At 51.3% G+C, this 21,843-nt stretch overlaps 1 protein-coding gene across 3 annotated transcripts in view; it reads right to left on the minus strand.

Moving 5' to 3' along the window:
- The window catches only part of PRIMA1 (proline rich membrane anchor 1), a 70,927-nt gene extending 49,394 nt beyond the window's left edge, over positions 1-21,533 (minus strand). For 2 of the 3 annotated variants that reach the window (XR_004666283.3, XM_008958231.5), the window contains exons 1-3: positions 21,030-21,533; positions 20,091-20,214; positions 11,661-11,796 (exon numbers count right to left, since the gene is read on the minus strand). Coding sequence is in view for 2 of the 3 variants with exons in the window: in XM_008958231.5 (XP_008956479.1) it covers positions 11,661-11,796; positions 20,091-20,183 (229 nt within the window). In the remaining variant the exon portion in view is untranslated. Of the gene's footprint in view, positions 1-11,660; positions 11,797-20,090; positions 20,215-20,874; positions 20,995-21,029 lie in introns of those variants that run through there. The other variant, XM_003832799.5, reaches the window with a different exon arrangement.
- Between the last annotated feature and the right edge of the window lie 310 nt (positions 21,534-21,843).

The raw sequence follows: 21,843 nt of genomic DNA on the forward strand, positions 1-21,843 counted from the left end.
GGGTTGGCTGACCCTTCAGCAAACTCATGCCAAGGTGAATGTCAACTCACTGTTCCTGCATCACAGCCGATGCTGGGAATCGCAGAACAATGCCATCCTGAGACCAGAGTTCCAGGGGTGCCGGAGCTAGCCCTTGAGCCCAAAGGTGGAGACTTTTAGCCAGGATCACACTCCCCATCCTGCAGAATCTCCTGCCATTATGGGGCCACACCCTCCGAGCACCTGCCTCATGCTAGGTGGCAGGCTGACCCTACACACCTTCCTCTCCATTCTGCCTGGAGACAGCGAGGAATGAGCCATCATCCCCACTAGCAGATCAGAAAACTGAGGCTTGGACTGCCGCGCTCACCTGCCTCTGAACACTCAGGTTCATATGAAATGTCCAGAACAGGCAAATCCATGGAGGCAGGCGGAAGATCAGTGGCTGCAGGGGATGGTAGGTATGGGTTTCTTTTAGGGGTGAGGAATATGATCTGGAATGAGACGGTGGTGATGGTTGCAAACATTGTGAATATACTGAAGACCTTTTACATTCTATGTTTTTAAATGGTCCAAATGGTGAATTCTACATTGTATGAATTTTACCTCAACAACAAAATAACCTTTTTTTTAAAAAAAAGCACCCAGGAAGCATATGCCGGGCCTGGATGCGGCCTCTTGAAGACACGTGTGTCCCTTTTTCCACCTCAATGTTCAGTCCAGACTCCACATAAGACACAGAACCCCTGGAGGGCAGGATTGAGTTTGGCCTAAACCCTGCAAACATATTAGTGGCCGTGTTGGCAGCAGGGGGCCACGGAGAAGGTGCACTGTCCTCCCCACCTCTTCGCCTGCAACTCCCCCAGTCTTTTGGGTCTAAGTTCCATCACACCCTCACCTGTTTCTATTTTGATACAGGTCTCTTTGTGCCACTGGTTTTAGCCAAAGGTCTCAACCTTGATTCATGCGAGCATCACCTGGGGCAGCTTTAAACTCCCGTCTAGGGTGGGCCTGGGTATCAGGTATTTTTAAAGCCCCCAGGTGTTGTCAACAAGCAACCAGGGCTCAAGTGTCCAACTAGAGGCAGGAGTCCGAGGGCAGGGCTATGTTGAATTCACCTTTGTAGTTCCAGAACTTGCCATGGCACAACCTTGGTAAATGTTCAATAAATCAATAAGTAAAGGTTTGTTGAGTAAATTAAAATATGTATAAACTTGCAAGCTTTGATTATTTGCTGGATACAAATAAATAAACAGAAGACTGAAACAATTCCTTTTACTGCATTGGGAGAGGAAAATTCAGTACTTAAAAAAGATATGATCACTTTTTTTCTTTTTTTCTTTTTTTGAGATGGAGTCTCACTCTGTCACCCAGGCTGGAGTGCAGTGGTGCGATCTTGGCTCACCGCGACCTCCACCTCCAGGGTTCAAGCGATTCTCCTGCCTCAGACTCCCGAGTAGCTGAGATTACAGGTGTGCACCACCACAACCGGCTAAAGATCACTTTTTTAAAAGGCCAGTGATTACAGGTGTGCACCAACACAACTGGCTAAAGATCACTTTTTTAAAAGGCCAGCCATTCTAGAGGCTCTTACGGATCTGACTCATCTGGAGATAGGAGTCATGTTCATACCTGCATTGTGCTTTGTACAGAGGGGAATGCAAGGCAGTCAGCCCATTTTATGGATGAGGAAGCTGAGGCCAGTTTGGATAAGAACTTTACTCAAGCAAGGGTTATATAGTGACGAGAGATCTCATTTACTGTGAGTGGACAATGTTCCAGGGCTGGGCCAGGACCTCGCATGTGTGATTTGCACAACCCACTTTGGAGGACGGGAAAACTGAAGCTCAGAAAGGCTGAGTGACCAGCACACATCTGGAAAGAGCAAGAGCCTGGCCTGGCCTCCAGGCCCTCCTGCTTGCAGACCAGGCAAGTGGATCACAGGGTAGCAAAAGACGAGCATTCAACACCCTGAGGCCGGAATCAATGGCAACAGTGAGCTGGGCATGAACACAGCCCTTGAAGCAGGAGACATTCAAAGTGACATGGCCCGTGTTTGATGCCCACAGTCCCTCGTCACAGGCTCACACTGCGTCCAGCCAAGGGCTAGGGCAGCGGCATTCATGAGGTTTCATAAGGAGCCTGTCGCCTGCAGGGAAGGCGGGTCACGGGGACTGGCTTCACTTGCTGTGCCTGTCGCTCAGCTTTGCGACCCACCAGGCCTGGACCTCCTCTTTTGTTAGTCGGAAACTCATCACAACTTGGAGGAAACTCTGGTTTGCACCAGCAGCAGGGAATTCATTTGATGATGATGATGAAGCCTAGTTAAACCTTGGATTCTTGCGAATGTCCCAGAGCCTGGGACCTTCTGATGGCAGCAGCTAAAACACACTGATGGTGGAGGTGGGGAAATTGAGCCACCGCCTTCCTGGCACCACCTGAGTCTGCTTCATCATCCCATTCAGGAGATCACAGATATCAGGAGGACCAAGGAGAGGGAGCGCCAAGTGACATCTGGTGGTTTCTTCCACACAGTCATTCCTCAAAACCTAGCAGCATTCTTGCTTCCGCTCTCCCCCTACAGCCACAGCCATCACTGAGTGAGTCCCTGCTGCAGAATGATCTTAACTTAGACCAGGGCGTGACACCTCCTCTTGCCTCCACCCCGGGTCCAGCCCACCACCACCATCTCTCCCTGCACCATAACTCACCTGGCCCATGGCAACAGCCTCCTCACTGGGCTCCCAGCCTCCACTCTTCCCCTTCCTTCCACTCTCCAGAGTCAGTCTTTGTAAAGTGCACGTGAGGGCATGCCACACCCCCTACTCAAAACCCACTGGCTTCTGGCTGCACTTCAGATAAAATCCAAACTCCTTCTCTAGCCTCCACGGCCCTGTGCGGTCCGGGCACTGCCTCCCTGTGGGCTCACCTCCTGCAGTCTTCCCTCGTAGCAGGCAGCAGCCATGCTGGCTCTTCACACAGCCCGAGTGCTTCTCCACACGAGGACCTTGCACATGCTGTTTCCTCTGATGAGAAAGCTCTTCCCCCAGATCTTCCTCCACCAGCTATTCCCTTTCGGTCAGCTCTCAGCTTAAATGGCATCTCGGGTCCACATAACCTAGGCAGCCCCCCAGTTACTCCTATCAAATCGCATGATTTTCTCTATCTCTGTAGCATGTTATCTTCCATTTTTCCTGTGATAGTTTTGGTTTGCTTATTTCCTATACCACCATGCCATGCCCCCTCCCGCGCACACACAGAGCAATCAATCTACAAGCTCTGTGACTGCAGGGCCCTTCTGTTCTGTCCACCACTAGATTCCCAGCACCTAGTACCTAGTGCCTGGCATATAGTAGATATTCAAAAATATCTGTAAGGTAAGTGAATTAGTAGCTACGGAGGACTCATGACATGCCAGGCACGTGCTAAAGATCTGGGGCTATCACTGAGGACCCAGCAGACACTGGACAACTGTGTACGACTAACAAAGGATCAAGCATTGGTCAAGTCATTAATTACATATTTAAAAGGTGGAATAACTGCTACAAAGGAAAATGAAAAATTCAAAGTGAGTGCATGTATGTGTGTACATGTGCGTGCATGTGCATGTACGTGTGTGCATGTATGTGTGTGCATGTGCACGTATGTGTGTATGTGTGCATGTATGTGTGTGTGCATGTGGATGCAGGGCGGTATGGTTTCCAAATGTAAGCAACTCCTCTGACACTGCTCCATCAGGGGTGGTGTCTAATTCCCCACTGTTTCAATATGAGCCAGCCCTGGTCGCTTGATTCTAAAAAACAGAATGCAGTGGAAGTTGATGCCGGGTGACTTCTTCAACTGCAACATCAAAAGGGATACAGCTCCCATCAGCCTCTCAACCTTCAAATTCAGCCACCATGTTGTAAGGAAGCCCAGTTTACAAGGCGGCATCACATGGAGTGTTAGAGTGAACAGCTCCATCTGAGGACCCAATCTACAGCCAACATTGACCACAAGACACGGGAGAGGAAGCCTTCAAGGTGGCCCCAGCCCTGGCTGACAGACTATCGGTGCATGAAAGACCCCAAGCAGGGACCTCCAGGTGGAGCCAGTCAACTCCTGTAGCAGCAAGAGAAAGAAAATACGTTGGTGTTGTAGCTTTTGGAGTAGTTCATTCTGCAGCCGTAAATGACCAGAACAGGGACTGGTGTGACATTTGTGGAAGTCAGGGAAGGTCTTCCTGAAGAAAGAAAGGAAATCTGAGCTGAGATCAGCATGAGTCAGGTTCTACTTCGAAGGGGAGGCTGGTGGACAGAAGGACTATACGTGCAAAGGCTCCAAGACAGGAAGGAGTGAGGCCCAGGGAAGGAAAGGAAAGGGGGGTCCCTGAAGCTGCCTCTCAGCACTGGAGGGAAGAGTTAGGCAGGGGCCACACTAGGAAGTAATCAGATAGCCTTGAATAACCTCCCTTCCTCTCCAGCTGGGCAGCCTAGAATAAGTAACTCACCCTCTCTGAACCTCTGAGCTCCTCATAAAAATGGGCAATAATACCACCTATTACAAAGACGGGTTTGAGGATTAAATGAGATGAGGAGAGCAGAGCTTCTCTCCAACAGTACTGGAAACTAAGTATTGGTTTCTTTCTAGTGTCCTGGGTGGGTAAAAAGGAAGCATCTTAGAACTTCCACAGTCCCATTTGTCTCTTTCTCTGTTGAAACTTGGCCTTTGGCACATAGGAGAAGAACCAGGTGACCCTATTCCTGGCTCCACCACTGTTGTGTGACCTTTGAGGAGTCACTTAACCTCCTTCCGATCTTTCGAAGAACAAAATAAATGCCCCAATAAAATCTCTATCAGTGCTTTGAACTCCTTCAAGACAGGCACTATGGAAATGCAGGCTCACGCCTCTGTTCTGCCACAGCTATTTTTGGCCCCATCAGCCTTGGAAGCAGGTCTCACAGAGGGCGTGTGTGTGCTTTGCTTGAGGGCTGGTACACATCTCCTTCCATGGCCTCCGCCATCTGAGTCACAGGCAGGGACAGGCAGGCCATGGCTGACATTTACAAAGCAAGCCAGGTCCTGGGTTCTGGTGGCTGCTGAAGGCTTTTTGTTCAGGCCACAAGCAGGCCTCTAGCTCTGCCAGGGTTCATGCCCACCCATGCCTTCCAGAAATACCTTCACCAGGGACACTCCGTTGACACTGAGGATCACATGCCTGGCAAGGGCTGCCCAGGAAGAGATACAGGTGGGACTCTCTGAAAACCTTTTCTTTCCTGTTGAAGATCCAGGGGAGTCTACACCTCCTTCGAGAGCCCATCTCATCCTCAGAGTGTCTAATCTGATGCTCCTATCTCAGCAGAGATATGCTGGAACCCTGCAGAAGCAACTCCCAATCTGAAGGTTAGTGACGTATTCTCATTTCTACTGCTTGCATTAGAATTATTTATGAGCTGCCATTTATTGCGTGTTAACTGGGTTCCAGGCTCTGTGCTGTGTTAGTTGTAGGGCATCGAATCCTTCCAACCACCCATGTGCAGCAGGTAGGGTTGTTAACTCCATTCTACACATTTGGAAATTGGGGCTCCAAGCAGTTAAGGATTCCTTGCCCAAATCACTTAGCTAATGAACAAGGGTTGGACCTCAGGTCTAGAGGGCAGGAAGCCAGGCTCTGAGCCACTGCGCTACATAATACCACCTTTTGAGCACAAAGTTTCTGCCCAGGATGGCCTGGATAATTTCTAATCTTCATGACAATTCCTCTGCAGGTAGGAATCATATGAGAAAACTGAGGCTCTGAGAGGATGTGACATGGCCAGAGTCTGAGCTAGGAGTGAAAGGGCTGGGGCTGGCCCCAAAGCCCCTTGCTGAGATTGTCATTCTGTAGGGCACAGGTTCTCAAAGTGTGCTCCTACGACCAACAGCGTCAGCATCACCTGAGAAGGGAATTGAAAAGGAGGTCCTCGGGCCCCACCCCAGACCTACCGAGTCAGGAATTCTGGGGATGAGCTCCAGTGATCTGTGACTAAACAAGCTCTCCAGGCGCTTCCGATACAAGCTCAAGTTGGAGAACCCCTGGTCAAGTGCCCAGACTCAAAGTGAGGGTTGTGGGCAGAGCCTGAAAAACCCAGGGGCAGAAAGTGGAGATGCTGCTTGAGAACCTTCCGCTTCACTAGATCCCTTTCCATGCTCTTTCTCCAATGGCAGGCAGGGCGCAGGGTAGGGCTGCTGGGAGCAGGGCACAGATCTGGGCCTGCCACAGAGGAATAGGAGGCCACGCTGCCCTCTCCAGCAATGAAGTGGGGGAGGGAAGTCAGGACTCTCAAAAGATTCATGGTGGCTGGACACGATGGCTCACACCTGTAATCCCAGCACTTTGGGAGGCTGAGGTGGGCAGATCACCTGAGGTCAGGAGTTTGAGACCAGCCTGACCAACATGGTGAAATCCTGTCTCTAATAAAAATACAAAACTTAGCCACGTGTGGCGGCTCATGCCTGTAATCCCAGCTACTCGGGAAGCTGAGGCAGAAGAATCACTTGAACTCAGGAGGCAGAGATTGCAGTGAGCCGAGATCACAGCACCGCACTTCAGCCTGGGCGACAAAGAGAGACTCCGTCTCAAAAAAAAAGAAAAAAAATTCATAGTAAATTAGAACAAAACAAACACCCCCAAAATAAAGATAACAAAAAACAACCTGAAAAACCACTCTTGCCTTTGCCAGAAGAAGGGTGGCCCAGCAGTGGGGTGACCCACTGTTCCAGTTTGTCCAGGACTGAGGGGTTTCCTGGGGCACAGGACCTTCGGGGCTAAAACCTAGAGAGGCTCGGGCCAGCCAGGACAAGCGGGTCACCCTGAGGGGCAGGGCAGCAGCAGGTGCTGTCTGGATGAAGAGCAATGCCTGCCTGGCCATGTGAAGGACGCCCTGCAGATGTTCCTGGTCATTACTTCTAGGGGGCACTTCACAGGCCTGCACGAATAGGTGTTTCTCTCTCCCCTCTTTCTCCCTTTATGCCAGACACACACACCAAAGCTCAACACACCTGTGGATCAATGTCACTTCAGCAGGGAGCCTCCTGCCTGATCCTTGGGCTGCTAATTCTGGCTGTCTGCTTTGGCCACTCCCTCTCCTTCGTGGCCTGTCCAGCCTCCCTCTGCTCCCACCTGTCCCATTCTACCTGGGAATTCTCCCACGTCTTCCCAAATCCGTCCTCCCTGCCCCTTTTGTAATTACGTATCCCCTTCCCAATAGCACCTCTTTATCCCCCAAGTCTGGCTTGCACTCACAGGCTGCTCTTCATCAGAACGCTTTCCACAGGACGATTACAGCAATGGATACCTGTCTAGTTTTCAAAAGTACTTCTCACTTTCAGGAACCCTCAACTCAACCCCATGGGGTGGGTGTGGCCCACGACCTATTTTATAGAGGAAGAAATTGAGGCTTAGGTTAACCGGCTCTCTTAAAATCACGAAGAGGAAAGAGCAGGGCTAGCACGCCAACATAGGCTAAAGAAAGGCTCATGGAATTGGCCTCTTATGCCAAGTCCTTGGCCTTTCATGACCTGGGCCCTGCTGATGTGGATAAGTCCCTGTGTGACTCTGTATCCCTCAGGGTGCCCAACGCAGGGTTGGACCTAGAACAGGTGCCTGGCAAATGCTCGCCAGGTGAATGAGAGGCCCTTGTGAGTGGCAAGAATGCAAAGCACATCAGATGAGCAAATGGGACAAGGACTGGCACATGCCTTGAGCCAGTGAATCCAGAGAGATGGCAGGAAGGGACACTCCAGTGAACACCTTCTGCAAATGACAGTCCACTGGACCGTGAACTCCATGAGGGCAGGAGCTGTCTGCTGCTCACTGCTGGTTCCCGGGCCCTGGCACCATGCCCCACATTTGGAGCTCAGTGCACACCTGTTGAGTGAGAGCTGAGGCTCCACAGCATTGAAGCCCTGTGCCCTCTGGGAGACACGAATTCCTTCAGGGTTATATAGCAGGCACTTGTTTTTTTTTGTTTGTTTGTTTTTGTTTTTTGCTGTTGTTGTTGTTTTTGAGGCAGAGTTATGCTCTTATTGCCCAGGCTGGAGTGCAATGGCGCAATCTTGGCTCACTGCAACCTCCGCCTCTGTATTTTATGATTGGCAGAAGTTGTGGATGTGGCCGTAGCTCTGACATTTATTGGGCACTACTTGTGTGCAGGGTTCTGGGCTGAGCTCAAGGAGGACCAAGAGAATGAATAAATCACATTCTCCACCACTGGTCTAATCCACCTTACATGCCCGAGGCACTCCATGGCTATGGTAGACATTCCCTGCCCTCCCGGCCTGGTAGCCATGTTCTTATTTTTGGGTTATAGCCCTCCTATTCGGATTTTCCTTTGGGAAACCACCTCTCCCTGAGCCTGTATCCACACATCCCAACTCCAGAGGTGGTCACATGGCCCGGGCCTGACCAACCCGCATATTCTATCCCATAAGCCACCATGATTGGTCCACAGGTGGGCACATGACCCAAGCTAGTCCAGCAAAAGTCAGCCTCAGGACTTCCCTCAGACTATTGGGAAACAGAAGGTCTCTTCCTAGGGAGATTACTGACTGTAAGAATGATGGAATGCTGGAGCCTGGAGCTACAGGAACTGAGCCAGCCTGAGAGAAAAGGCAACCCAGGAGAAATCAGGAGAGAGCGACAGAGACAGAGACAGAAATCCAATACCGTCATCATTTGAGACCATGGATTCAGCAGATCTGCTGCCTGGATATCCTGATACATGAGCCCACAAGCTAACATCTTTCTCCCTAGTTTTTGTATTGCTTAAACCACTTCAAGATGTGTTTTTGCTACTTGAAACAGAAAAAGTCCTCCCATACAGAGCTCTCCTCTCTTACTCTCCTCTCCCAAGAAGCACCTTCAATCCCAAAACTCAACATGAGTTCTCTCTGTACTCAACCAAGCACTCTCCTCTAGCCTCCTCCCATCTCCGTAGCCCCCAGCCTGGTTTCAGGCCCTCTTGGATGATCTGGGGTCTGAATGATCTCAAGAGACCCCCACCTGACTCCAGTCTGCCAGCTCAACCCCAATCCACTCCAATCCAACCCACAGTGTCAAAACAGTTGATCTTTCTGAAACAGACAATATAGGCTCATGTCACTTCCCCACTTAACACCTTCGTAGGCTCATCACTGCCCAGAGCAGTTTCCTAAAGCACTGGGTCCATGTCCCTGCAGTTATGAGAGCTGATTTTAGATGGTATATGGACCCAGCACTCAAACACATTGAAACCTGTAATAAGAAACTTAAGCTCCTTTTGATTCACTTACAAACTTTCCAATTGCTTTATAGAGAAGGTCTCAGCACTGTGCCACTATGGCTTTCACATCTCTCTACCGCTTACTTCTCTCCCTTTTTAACAAATAGAAAGTCTCAAGCTCACAATCTTCCAGAGAAAGCTGGAATTTTAAAAGCTTGGTTTGCTTCCACTGCATTTATTATTATGGTCACCTTCCATTTATGCAAGTGGAACTAGTTTCTCATTTAGAGTAGTTTTGTAAAGTTAAGGAAATTAATTTGTATACACACAAAAGTGAGTTTATTTAAAGAAAAAAATAAGGCAAATAAGAGATGGTACTTGGATATGCGTGAATGTAGATCATTGTTTGGTAAACAATGACCCATAGGATGAAATGCGATCTGCTCAGCCAGGCACAGGAGGCCCTTCTAGGTCCTCCTCCTTGGCCACCCTTTCAAGCCACTGAAGGGCTTGTGACTCTCAAGAGGAGTCTCACAGAGCCATACCTCCACGCCTTTGTCCATGTGCTTCCTTCTGCCTGGATGCCCTTTTCCCCCAACCTGCTTAGCAACCTGGAACAATCCCATTCATTCTTTTTTTTGAGATGGAGTCTCACTCTGTGGCCCAGGCTGGAGTGCAGTGGCGCAATCTTGGTTCACTGCAACCTCCGCCTCCCGGGTTCAAGCAATTCTCCTGCCTCAGCCTCCGGAGCAGCTGGGATTACAGGCGCCTGCCACCACGCCCGGCTAATTTTTATATTTTTAGTAGAGACGGGGTTTCACCATGTTGGCCAGGCTGGTCTCGAACTCCTGACCTCATGATCCACCCACCTCAGCCTCCCAAAGTGCTGGGATTACAGGCGTGAGCCACTGTGCCCGACCAATCCCATTTATTCTTAAAGACCCCTGTTACTATTTACCGGGGCTACTGTTTTGCTTAACTGTTCAGGTATTTCCAGTGTACCTGGCAAACCATTTCTGTGTTCTCTCAGGCCACTCTTTGTGGGTTGCTGACAGGATGGCCTTCCCTGGGAGGGCTGAGATTCCAGAGGGCCAGGACGGTCCTTCTCCTCTGTCTGACACAGATGCTCAGTGAGCACAAGAAGACCTGAAGGGACCCTAGCTGGGGGATGTGGATCATCAAATACAAACCACTGGGAGACTACGTGCCGTGGGGCCCAAAATGTGGGAGAGTGAGGAATTCTAAAGGAAGGGAGAGGAGTGATCTCCAAGGGTAGGTGCAGGCCCAGGGATTCTTTCAGGAGAGAGGAGGCCAGTGAGCATCCCGGGATAGAAGGATCTGGCAGAGGCCTGGAGCAGAGGGCCTGGCAGGCCTAGGTTCTCAACTGTAACTTGCATTTGAATCACCTCAGAACCTGTAATTGTGACGATTCCCAAGCCTCACCCCAAAAACTCTGGCTCAGTGGGTTTGAAGTGGGCACATGAAGATGCATTTTAAAACAAATGCTTTGGGTTATGCTGAAGCAGGTCATTTGAGGGCCAGGCTTTGAGAAGGAATGGGCCACAGGGTGTCAGGGAAGGAAGGAGATATATAGAGGCCTCACAGTCAAAATGCAGAAATTCACACAAATTGCAAAGATCCTCCAGAACATTGCATCACTGACTGGGGACCAAGAGGCTGGAAACGCAGCCTACCAGAGAACAAGCTTTGTGCCAAGGTTATTGAAAATACATCCCAAATAATTCCATGGAGATGTGTTTAATGAGGTAGATACCGACATGATCACGGGCATCCTATAGGTGGGAACTTGAATGAAACACGTGAAATACAGAACCTCCTTTGGAGAGACCTTATCAAGTAGCAATTGTAAACAGGGAACTTTACCATGTAGAGGTCAGGGCTGAGGCCATTTCTGGCTAAAGAAACGCTCCTTTGTTTGAACGACGGCGCAATCAAATTGTTCAGAGATGAAATCGTCCAAGGCAAACAAGTCACAGAGAGGTTTTAGCAGAATTTGGTGCACGTAGCTGAATGGCATCTTGAAACTCTGCTCCCAGAGCACTGACTTTGGTTCTACCCTAACTGCCTCCCTAAATGTAAATTATAATAGAGAAATAGAACTGTGTGTTGGGGGAGGGGGGCTATTTAAGATCAGTCCTCAGCAGCTGCCCCCTTTAAAGATCTGGCCTTCGGAACTATCCAGGCCAAGTCACTCATCAAATGGAGATTGACTTTTATCTGATTAACTGATGGAGAAACATCCTTCTCCATCTTGCAGGAGCACGCTGTGGGAAAGGCGTTTTGCAGACTGCAGGGGAAAGTTGGGCCTTGGCTTCCCTCCTGCTTGGCCAGTGGAAAATTACCAAGGAGGCAGGGCTGCCCTCGGCCACGCTCAGTGGATCTTCGTGGGCCTAGGAAAACACAAAGAGAAACCCGAAAATGGAGTGAGCCATTACTTACCTGGGGCGGAGAGGAGTCTGGGAGGCGGCGGGGGTGGGGGCGGCGGGGGCAGCGGGGGAGGGGGCCGGCACTGGCAGACGTGTCGGCAGCTGTCAGTCACTTTGGAGCAGGACTTCTGGGGCTCACCGTGCGTCACCTGTACACATGGGCACACGTACCCAAGAGAGGGAGAAGACCATAAGGCAACTAGAAGCTGAAACAAGCCCAGGCCACCCCATCCCCTGCCAGGCTGGGACTTGGGATTCCTTTCCAAGACCAAGGCAGGAAGAATCAACAGAAGTCGGATTGGTTCAAAGGAGACAATGTTGTTGGCGGCTGGCCTGGCTGGTTGGAGACCAAGGTTTTCTTCCTAGCTTTGCCAGGGACCCTGGGCAAGTGACCTGGATATGAATGAGAAGTAGACAAGAACTTGAAGGTTAACTGGTAGAATTTCCCCATTGTACAAATGAGTAAACTGAGGCCCAGGCAGAAGTAGCTGCCCAAGGGTCTCACATTTGGAGAGTGAGACCCTTTGCTTCCTTTGTAATCTAAGCCCAACCGCTTCTCCTGTCTTCCTTGCTACAGCCCAAGGCCAAGCCCTGGCCTTCTCTCCAGCCCTCACTCCTGATGGCCTTGTCATGTCTACTCTGGGGCAAGGCCCCCCTCTCTTGGGTAGAAACCTCACCCAGAGAGGCCTGTACTCCTGTGTCCCACGTGAACAAAGGGAGCAGAGCAACCTGCTTGATGCTCTCCACTCAGCATCCAGGTGGTCTTGTGGGAAGGGCACCCCTCCAAACCACCTCCATCCCCCCAGAAAGACCCAGATGCCACCCCACCCCTCGTGGGATCATGTGGCCTACAAGGTCTGCAAGGGGTGATCCCTGACAACCTCTCCGGCCCCACCTCGTCCCATGCTCTCTGCCCGTCTCTCTGCCCTCATTCTCTCCTTTCAGTTCCAGGCCCCTGGCCTCTGCAATTGCTGCTCCAGTGGTGGAAATGTTCTCCCATCCCTACCCTGCTACGCCCCTGACTCAGCTTGGCGATGACCTCACAGACGTGTCTCTGACCTCTTTATCCAGCCAGATCCTTTTGTATGGGCTCTCCTGGCACCAGGTTCCCCTCTAGGGGCAGAAAGCTACATTTGGATGTTACCTGGTTCATACCTATCTTCACCACGGCACTGTGAGCTCGCTGAGGGCAGAGCAGGCCTTGCTCCTTCTCTCTCACTATCATAAATCACCACTTAAGGGAATGCCCACCATTTGATAAATTTTTGGTGAATGAATGAATGAATATGAAAAACTGGCCACAATCCACGCCTCTTCAACCTTGGCCTGGTGTTTTTCCAGCACCGATCTCAGCTTCCTCATGTGTCAATGAGAAGGGTAGCCAGAGTGAGCTGGGCTCCATCAGCAGTTCCCAGCCCTGGCTGTACCTTGGAATCTCCCTGGTGGTTTTAAAAAATACCCATGCCTGAGCCACACCGATTAAATCAAAATTTTGCAGGTGGAGCTGGGCCTGGGGATTTTGCTTAAGCTTCCCAGGTTAAACATCTTCTGCAGAGCCAGCATGGGAACTGGGTAGATGGATTAGACTGACTGCCAGTGTCCCTCACTATACAGAGTGCCATAAATCCAAGAGCCTGGTGTTTCATGCCTGTCCCGGGGAACAAGCTGGTTTAAAAGCACAAAGAGTTGCCAGTCACCCTCCACCTCCTCGACAGCCACGGTTGATTTCTCTGTCATCTCTGAGCCACTGGAAACCAGAACTCCACTTTCCCTGCAACTAGCCATGTGTGGCCTGCCTTTGAATGCTGATCCAGCCCCTCTGTCATGTGGCAGGGAGAGCTCCCCGGGGCTGGGAGGCTCCCATCGCACCTGGAAGATGTGGAGAAGTAATGTGGGTAATGTCTGCTGGGGTGGCAGCAGGAAGTGAGCTGATTTACAGCCCTGGCTTAATATCTACCAGGCTAAGAGGCTCCTGCTCATCACCTTTTAATGTTTTTAAAAGGCCATTGACTGCGTTTCAAACCCTGGAAGGCAATCTTCTCTCCCACTGGGAAGAGCATGCCGTCTGATGGTGGCCTCTGCTCAATTATTTTACAGAAATGATTAACTCCTTACATGTCAGTGGGAAATCCACCGGCTTCTAGACCAGTGCCATTGTTAGACGTCCCATCGTTGGGCCTGTGCCCCTCTAGATTCTGACCTTCTGAGACCCTGGGGTTTGCTAGAAAGCTTCATTCTCCTAATAGCTGGCCTCTGAGACCACTTCTCCAATGCACTCTACCAAGTGTGTGAACTTCAAGCAATAGCATTGCCAGTGTAATTATTTTCTCAATCTCCAAGGTGCAATTTATGAGAGAGAGTTCAAGAGGAGCACGTTTGTTTAACCTGGCCCGACACAATGACCTACTTTTGTGAGAGGATATGAAGGCACAGATGTATAAGGGTGTTTAATGTGATGAAGCTCTAGGCAGAAAAATCAGGGCCAAATTTCAAGGCTGCAGGAGGAAGAAGTGAAGGAGCACGCTGCATTTAAAAAACTGATAGTTCTCGCCTGTAACCCCAGCACTGTGGGAGGCCGAGGCGGGCGGATCACCTGAGGTCAGGAGATCGAGACCAGCCTGGCCAACATGGTGAAACCCCGTCTCTACAAAAAAAAATACAAAAATTAGCCAGGGTGGTGCACGCCTGTAGTCCCACCTACTCAGGATGCTGAGGCAGAGAATGACTTGAACCTGGAGGTCAAGGCTGCAGAGAGCCAAGATCATGCCACTGCACTCCAGCCTAGGCGACAGAGCGAAACTCCAGTCTCAAAAAAGAATAAGGCCGGGCGCGGTGGCTCACGCCTGTAATCCCAGCACTTTGGGAGGCCGAGGTGGGCGGATCACGAGGTCAGGAGATCGAGACCATCCTGGCTAACAGAGTGAAACCCTGTCTTTACTAAAAATACAGAAAAATTAGCCGGGCGTGGTGGCAGGCACCTGTAGTCCCAGCTACTCGGGAGGCTGAGGCAGGAGAATGGCGTGAACACGGGAGGCGGAGCTTGTAGTGAGCTGAGATCGCGCCACTGCACTCCAGCCTGGGCGACAGAGCAAGACTCCGTCTCAAAAATAAATAAATAAATATATACATACATACATACATAAATACATAAATAAAATTAATAGCTTTGGCCAGGTGCGGAGGCTGACGCCAGTAATCCCAACATTTTGGGAAACTGAGGCGGGTGGATCATTTGAGCCCAGGGGTTCAACATCAGCCTGGGCAATAGAGTGAGACCTCATCTCTACAAATTTTTTTTTTAATTAGCTGGGCATGATGGCACACGCCTATAGACCCAGCTACTCCAGAGGCTGAGGTGGGAGGATTGCTTGAGCCCAGGAGGTTGAGGCTGCAGTGAGCTATTACAGTGCACCACACTCCAGCCTCGGCAACAGAGCAAGACCCTGCTTCAAAACAAAACAAAACAAAAAAATCAGTGGTTCTCAGTCTCTTACATAAGGGCCTCTCTGAAATGTGAGCAGGCACAATTGCTTAGCCAACTGTTCTCACAAAAGGATCATGTCTGGTCCGTCCTTATGCCTGACGGCTGAGCCCCCACTGCAGTGTCCTGATAGTTTGGTCCAGTCCAAGCCTGTGGCGTCTGAGCCTGCCTCGACTCTGGGTTACTCAGACCCCATATCCACTTGCTAGCCTCTCTCCATCCTTCAAACCCATCTCTTGAACAGCGTTCTTGGGTGTTCATGCAAGAACAGGACTGAGATTTCTCTCTCTCCTTTTCTTGAGACAGGGTTTCGCTATGTTGACCAGACTGGTCTCAAATTTCTGGCTCAAGCAGTCCTCCTTCTTGGGCAAAACCATCCTAAACCCTCCCTCACCCCAAATTAGACTCACCTGCTCAGTGCTGCGGCTTTATTCTGCAAACACTTCTGTCTGGGACATTTCCATGCTATTTTGTAATGTGTGACTGTCTACACTAAGTTGTGAGTGTCTTAGGACAGGCAGGTAAATGAGTACTTTATTCATCCCGAACAATCATGACTTTCTGAGCCCTACTATGTGTCCATCATGGGTTCAGGCTCCCATTTTGCCCTGGGCATAACCGGGAGAGATAGGTGATATTATCCACTCTTAACAGGTGGCCTGAAGGCTCAGCGAAGCTAAGTGATGTACCAAAGTTGCCCAAGGCCCAGCATTCAGTTGGCACTCAGTGAAAAGGTGCAATGCCCACCAGTGGAGAAACACAGGATCTGTCCCATTCCCCAGTGCTGGTTCCACTTGGGGGTTCTGTTGATTGGCAGTGTCATATTTAGACCAATAGAGAGGAAGCCTCGGGTGTCTGGAGCTTGTCCCAACACCTGGCGTTTGGTTTCTATCTTGGGGAATTCCAAAAGGAGAAGGAAGTTTCCCCTGAAGTAACATGCTCTTAGCTGGACTTCGTTAAGAAAGAGCAGAGGCCCAGAAAGGTCAGTGACTTGCCTAAAGCCCACAGAACACAGGCTGGTATCAGTACTTCCTGGGACCACTTCTTATTCCCGTTTCACCATCGTCTGCCTTCCAGGCCCTATTCTGCAGCCAGAATCCTGTAAATGCTGTAGTCCTGAGAGTGGGCTGAGACACAGGTATGTCCTGGAGTCCCCTGGATTTGGTACCTGTAGCAGAGGTCTGAGGGACACAGTGTTCCCAGCATCAGTTCCCTCTTCTCCAACCACCATCCTACTCCTGGCCAATCAGTGTCCTACCACCGTCCTACTCCTGGCCAATCAGTGCAGTTTTGGGTCCAGCAGACGTTGCCTCCTAAATCATTCTTGAATCCATCTACTCCTCTGTTTCCTTTGCTGCCACCTGAACCAGGCCACCATCAGGTCTCCAGTGGGCAGTACCTGCCTCTCATCTAGGGTTGCCAGATAAAATATAAGACACCCTATTACATCTGAATTTCAGATAAACAACAAATAATTTTAAAGTATATCCCCAATATTATATGGGAAAGATGCTAGAAAAACAATTTGTAGTTCATTTGAAATTCAAAGTTAACTGGATGTCCTGTATTTTATTTGCTAAAGCTGGCCACCCTCCTCTTACCTACCTCTCTAGCCCTGCCTTACCTCCTCCCTGCATCCATCCTTCATGCAGGAATTGGACTGAGATTTCTCTCTTTTTTTTGAGACATAGTTTTGCTGTGTTGTTCAGGCTGGTGTCGAATTCCTGGGCTCAAGCAATCCTCCTGCCTTGGCCTCCCGAAGTGTTGTGATTACAGGTGTGAGCCACTGCAACCAGCCTGGACTGAGATTTCTAAAATACCAACCTGAGATTGTGTCATCTGTTACTTAAAATCCTTTACTTAAAACGACATCCATAGCCCTCAGGATCAAGTCCAAACTGCAGGACACTATGTTAGTGGCTTACAACAGTGGCCTTACCTGGTGCTTCTTTCCCCTGGGTCTTCCAAAGTCCCTCTCTCCTCTGGCCTTGGGCTGTTCTCTCTGCCTGGACACCTCACCCTCATTTGCATCCTAACTTCTCATCCTTCATGTCTCAGCTGAAGCACCACACCCTTGAGGCTTCTATGACTCTTGCCCCGGGTCCAAGCTGTTTGCTCTTGCTGAGCTCTCTTGATGATAATTACTTGTTTAATTAGCTCTACATTGCCAAACTATCAGTGCCACGAGGGAAGAGGCCACTAAGACCCTTGCACTTAACAAAGGGCCTGGCATACAGTAGGCGCCCAATAAATGCTGCCGAATGAATCATCAAAGCTGCAGAGACTGACCATAGAAGGGGTTCAACATCACTTGGGTCTGGGGTGGCTCCTCATCAGCACACAGAGACCCATAAGGCCAGATAAGAGGCTGTCTCTCTAACTATTACTTTAGGAGGGCAGCCACAAAGATGATGGCTTCTGGCATCTTTCATGGAGACAGGCCAGCACCACGGTAACTTGATGAGACACACTCCTGTCACACCTAATAAATTTGCCAGCCTGTCATCCTCTTCTCTTTCAAAAAAAAAAAAATCATCTGAAAGTGAACTTAGAAGAACCCTAAATCACAAAAGCTCAAAATCTCAATTCCAGACACATTAAAGAACAGGGGGAAAGGCTAAGGAATGCTCCCACCAACCTTTCTGGCAATTTAAATGTCGTCTGACTTTAATGATTAAGTTTCTTATCAACTAGCAGCAGTCAGAGGCTTAAGGCTGATTGCAAGGTAAGAACCTGGTGCTTTGGGGGACCCCAGGTCTTTTGCCTCATCGACAATCCCATTAATCATAGGACTTTGTTATGTTGGCCTTGTCCTTCCAAATGTTCTTCTGGCAAAATGCTCATGGAAGGGCAGATAGCTCTGAGTTTGCTCTCCAGATTAGAGAAACTCCTATGACATGACAGATTTTATTTTCCCCACTTAAAGAGAAACACATGGCTTCGTGCATTTCCATTTTTCGTCTTCTCTCCTACGTTCCCTTGGATTTAGCTCTTTTGCTTAAAGCCAGATCCATTCATTCCAAAACCCCTTTCCCTTGATTTCCCTGTCCCTATCATTTGTAAATTAATTTTTCCAGAGCCTCAAGCCAAGATTTTACCCATTCTACTTGTCTGGAGGGTTCCTTTTTAAATTGATTTTTATGAAAATTGATTTGTATTGAGTGAGAGCATCTGAAATACAACCACACACACACACACCCCTGCACACACACAGACACCCCTGCATACACACACACACACACACACACACACACCTGCTTGTGTAAGTACTGCCTGGCTGAAGGACACTTAAAAAACTGAACTGCTTTCACAAAATTATTTCTTCTGGGAGGAGTGCAGGGTGCTTGGGGGTCTTCTGTTTAGATCCTACTAGCTCACACAGCAGAATTCTAGTCCTGGAGACTGACAACCTCACTACGTTGCTTCCCACCCCAGGTGAAGGTGTCTTACGGAAGAGAGAAAATGGTAAACAAATGAATCTAAAAACTAAGTGAACTCAATATCTGAGGTTCAGCTAAAAGTTGAACAAGGGAAGCTGGTCCCAAGCCACTGAAGTGTTTAGAAGTGACAAAATCATGTTTCCTGAGGAGGCACAGCTGAGTTTAATAACGGCTGTTTTACACATTAGACAAAGCTGTCAATTCCAAAAGGAAAACAATTGTGAGTGAGACGGAGGCAAGCCAGAGAAGAGAGCAGAAGATGGGGCCTGGGAGTGGGGGGTGCGGAGCAGCGTCTGACCCTGGCTCTCCATGGGCACTCACCCAGGCCATCATCCAGGCAGGACTGACTGAGCAAGCTCTCGGCAGGGCCCCATCATTTGGGGCAGCTCATGGACCTCGGTGGACTGGCAAGTGGTCTTGCCCGCATCCCTTTTTTTCTTGGTCTGTCACCCCTACTAGTACAGAGCAACCATGTGAATGGTCCCCAAACCCCAAAATGCCATCAGGAGAACATGAGGCTACAAATACCCCAGAGTGGACCCTCGATGCCCCAAACAATGAAAATGTCCTCCAGAGCCTGCAGAAAAAATGTCAAACAGACCACGCAGTGATCAACAGAGTACCTGGTCAGCCAGGCAGAAGAACGGCATTGCTATTACTCCTATCAACAATGGCAGCAACCACTACTGGTTAGTTTCATCATGGACCTGGCACTGCACTAAGTAATCCTTACCTGCATTTATCTCAGCAAGTACTTACAATAGTACAGTCAGGAAGAAGAAACTAACTCTCAGAGAGGGTAAGTGGGTTGCCTAAAGCCTCCCAGCTGGTGAGGGACAGAGCCGAAGCTCAAATTCCAGAGCTGACATCGAAGTCCACCTTGTCACCTCTCCACTGTACCAGTGACGATGCACATTCTAGGGGGGACTAGGGACCACCCCATTGAAACCCCTCTCTGATCCTAAGAGGTAACTCCAGTTAGTGGCTGCCTGGCCTCTGCCCTGGGATTTAAGGGACCCAGGGTGAGAGATTCAACCCTGGGCAGTCCTGACAGCTCGGCCACCACGCATTATCTGTCTACATCCTCAACTCTGATACCTATAAGAAACACGGCTGCCTTCCGTGTTGAAAACCAGTTTAAGAAAGCTAATTTGAAGTTCATCAGTGGTTCTGGTGGGAAAGAAATAATATATATCCTTGGGATCATTTTTCTTTGTAAGTTTGTTTCTTTGCTGAATTTCTGCCCTAGAATGTTATCATCGGAAGGTATTCTCTGAGCCCCTTTCCATTCCAAGGCCAGCCCGGTCCTGCAGGCTTTAGGCCACAATCGAAGCCTCTCTTTGGAGTTTCTTATCTTTTCAGGGGTAGGGAATAGGGGACCGTAGCAGCTTTTCTTTTCCCAAGCTCTTCCGAGAACCAATCAGTGGGGTGGCTGCAAGAGGCCAGGGTCTCAGGAGGGAAGGGACAGCTCGCCCCTTACCCAGGAGGCCCTCCCAGCCAGTGCGCAGCCGGCGCGTCTCACCTGCACGAAGCCCCAGAGCGGGTGGAGCGCGCAGTGCAGCAGCAGCGAGGACCAGCAGCAGCCACGGCGCAGCACCAAGTCCCGGAGGAGCATCTCGGCCAGCGGCGCCCGCTCCTGGGGCGAACTGTCAGGAGAGCAAGGCTCGGGTCAGGCGGACACCGCGCAGGCACTTTGGCCGCCGCGCACAAACATACCTCCCAGCCCGGGTCGGACGGGCACGCCCCGCACCCAGGGGCACCCTAGTAAACCAAGCCTGCACTTACACTCCAGCTTACACCTTCACTGACTCTTCGTCAGTCCCAGAATTCACACTCTTCTTGTGCACATCCCCAGAACCCTGCGTGTACACTTTAGCTCCGCGCACAGCTCCAGAATACTGCGTGCATACCTTGGCCCCATGCACACCTCCAGAAACAGCCAAGCACACTTACTGCGCCCCATTAATCCCCATACAACTCACTCTCACTGTGAGCACACTTCAAACCCGGCGGGCACTACTCACCTGCGCGCACACCCACAGAAACAGCCGTGCACACACACTGATCCCCGTGCACACCCACCGACTCCTGCCTGCACCCTCGCTGACCCTGCATGCACGGCCCCAAGAAATCTCACGCTGCGTGCACCCACACTGCCCAGCCGGCCTCACTGCGCACACTGCAACATAGGCACCTCCGTGCGCTGCCCCTTTGCACGCCTCCGCCCAGCCCCGATCTCCCGCTCCCGGGCGTGGGTTCCCCCACGCCTCCATCTCCGCCCGCACCCTTCCAACGCCTCACGCTACCTTGCCTGGCGGCGGCCCCAGCCGATCCTCGGCTCGGGGAAAAGAGGTCCGCGTTCCCCCCGCGGCAGCTCTGTTTCCCAGCCGCCGGACAGCCCCCATTTAAAGCCAGCCGCCTCCCCAGTCCCCCGCCCTCTAGGCGGGGCCTCCGTCCTCACCTTGGCGGCTGCGCGGGCGCCCGGGGGCTTCACATGCCGGGGAGGAGCGCCCGGCGCTGGAGCAAAAGTTTGCGCGCCGGTTGGGCCTCCCGGGCCGCTGAGCAGAGGACCAGGAGCGGCGTCCTCGCACGGGGCGCAGGGCGCGGTGGCTCCGGACTGCGCCTAGCCGCGCGCGGGGCGGGAGGGGCGGCACCCCGCTCCCAGGGCCGGGGCTGGCCGCCGAGGCGGAGGCAGAGGGCGGGGAAAGTCTCCTCCAAGCCGCCTGGAGCCGGCCGCGCGAGCCCTCCCCGGGCCCGCGTTGGCTCCCCGCCTTTCCTGGTGGCGCCGCGCGGCTGCCTGGGGCACTGGGGTGCCCGAGCTCTCTACTACCCTCACGCTGGCCCGCGAGAGGCAGCGGCGGGAGGCGCCGGCAGGGAGCTCCCGCTGGGGCAGCAAAGCCGTGGGTGGAGGCGAAATAAATAATCCACGAAAAAGGAAAACAGACGTGAGCCGAGCCAGAGCCTCTCCCGCCTCCCGCCCGGGGCTGCGCTCCCGCCCGCGCTCCCCCCGCCGCCGCCGCCGCCGCCAGCGCCGCTGCAGTGATTCCTCGTCTCCATCTAGCGAGGCTATTGTGTATTGGGCGCTTAATTATTTATTCACCCTGGAGGCCGAGGATTCCCACTTCCATGGGGTTTTGGCCCTTGCCTGCGCTTCCCCCAAGCCTCTCCCGAGGCTGCGGAAAGGTGGCGAGGACTGACTTGAGACCCTTTTTTGCGCTCCGTCCTTGAGGACTCTCCCCGCCGCACTCCCCGCAGGCTCACCCGGGCGCCGGGGC

This window comes from Pan paniscus, chromosome 15 (assembly GCF_029289425.2).
Source record: "Pan paniscus chromosome 15, NHGRI_mPanPan1-v2.0_pri, whole genome shotgun sequence".
Classification (NCBI taxonomy): Eukaryota; Metazoa; Chordata; class Mammalia; order Primates; family Hominidae; genus Pan; species Pan paniscus.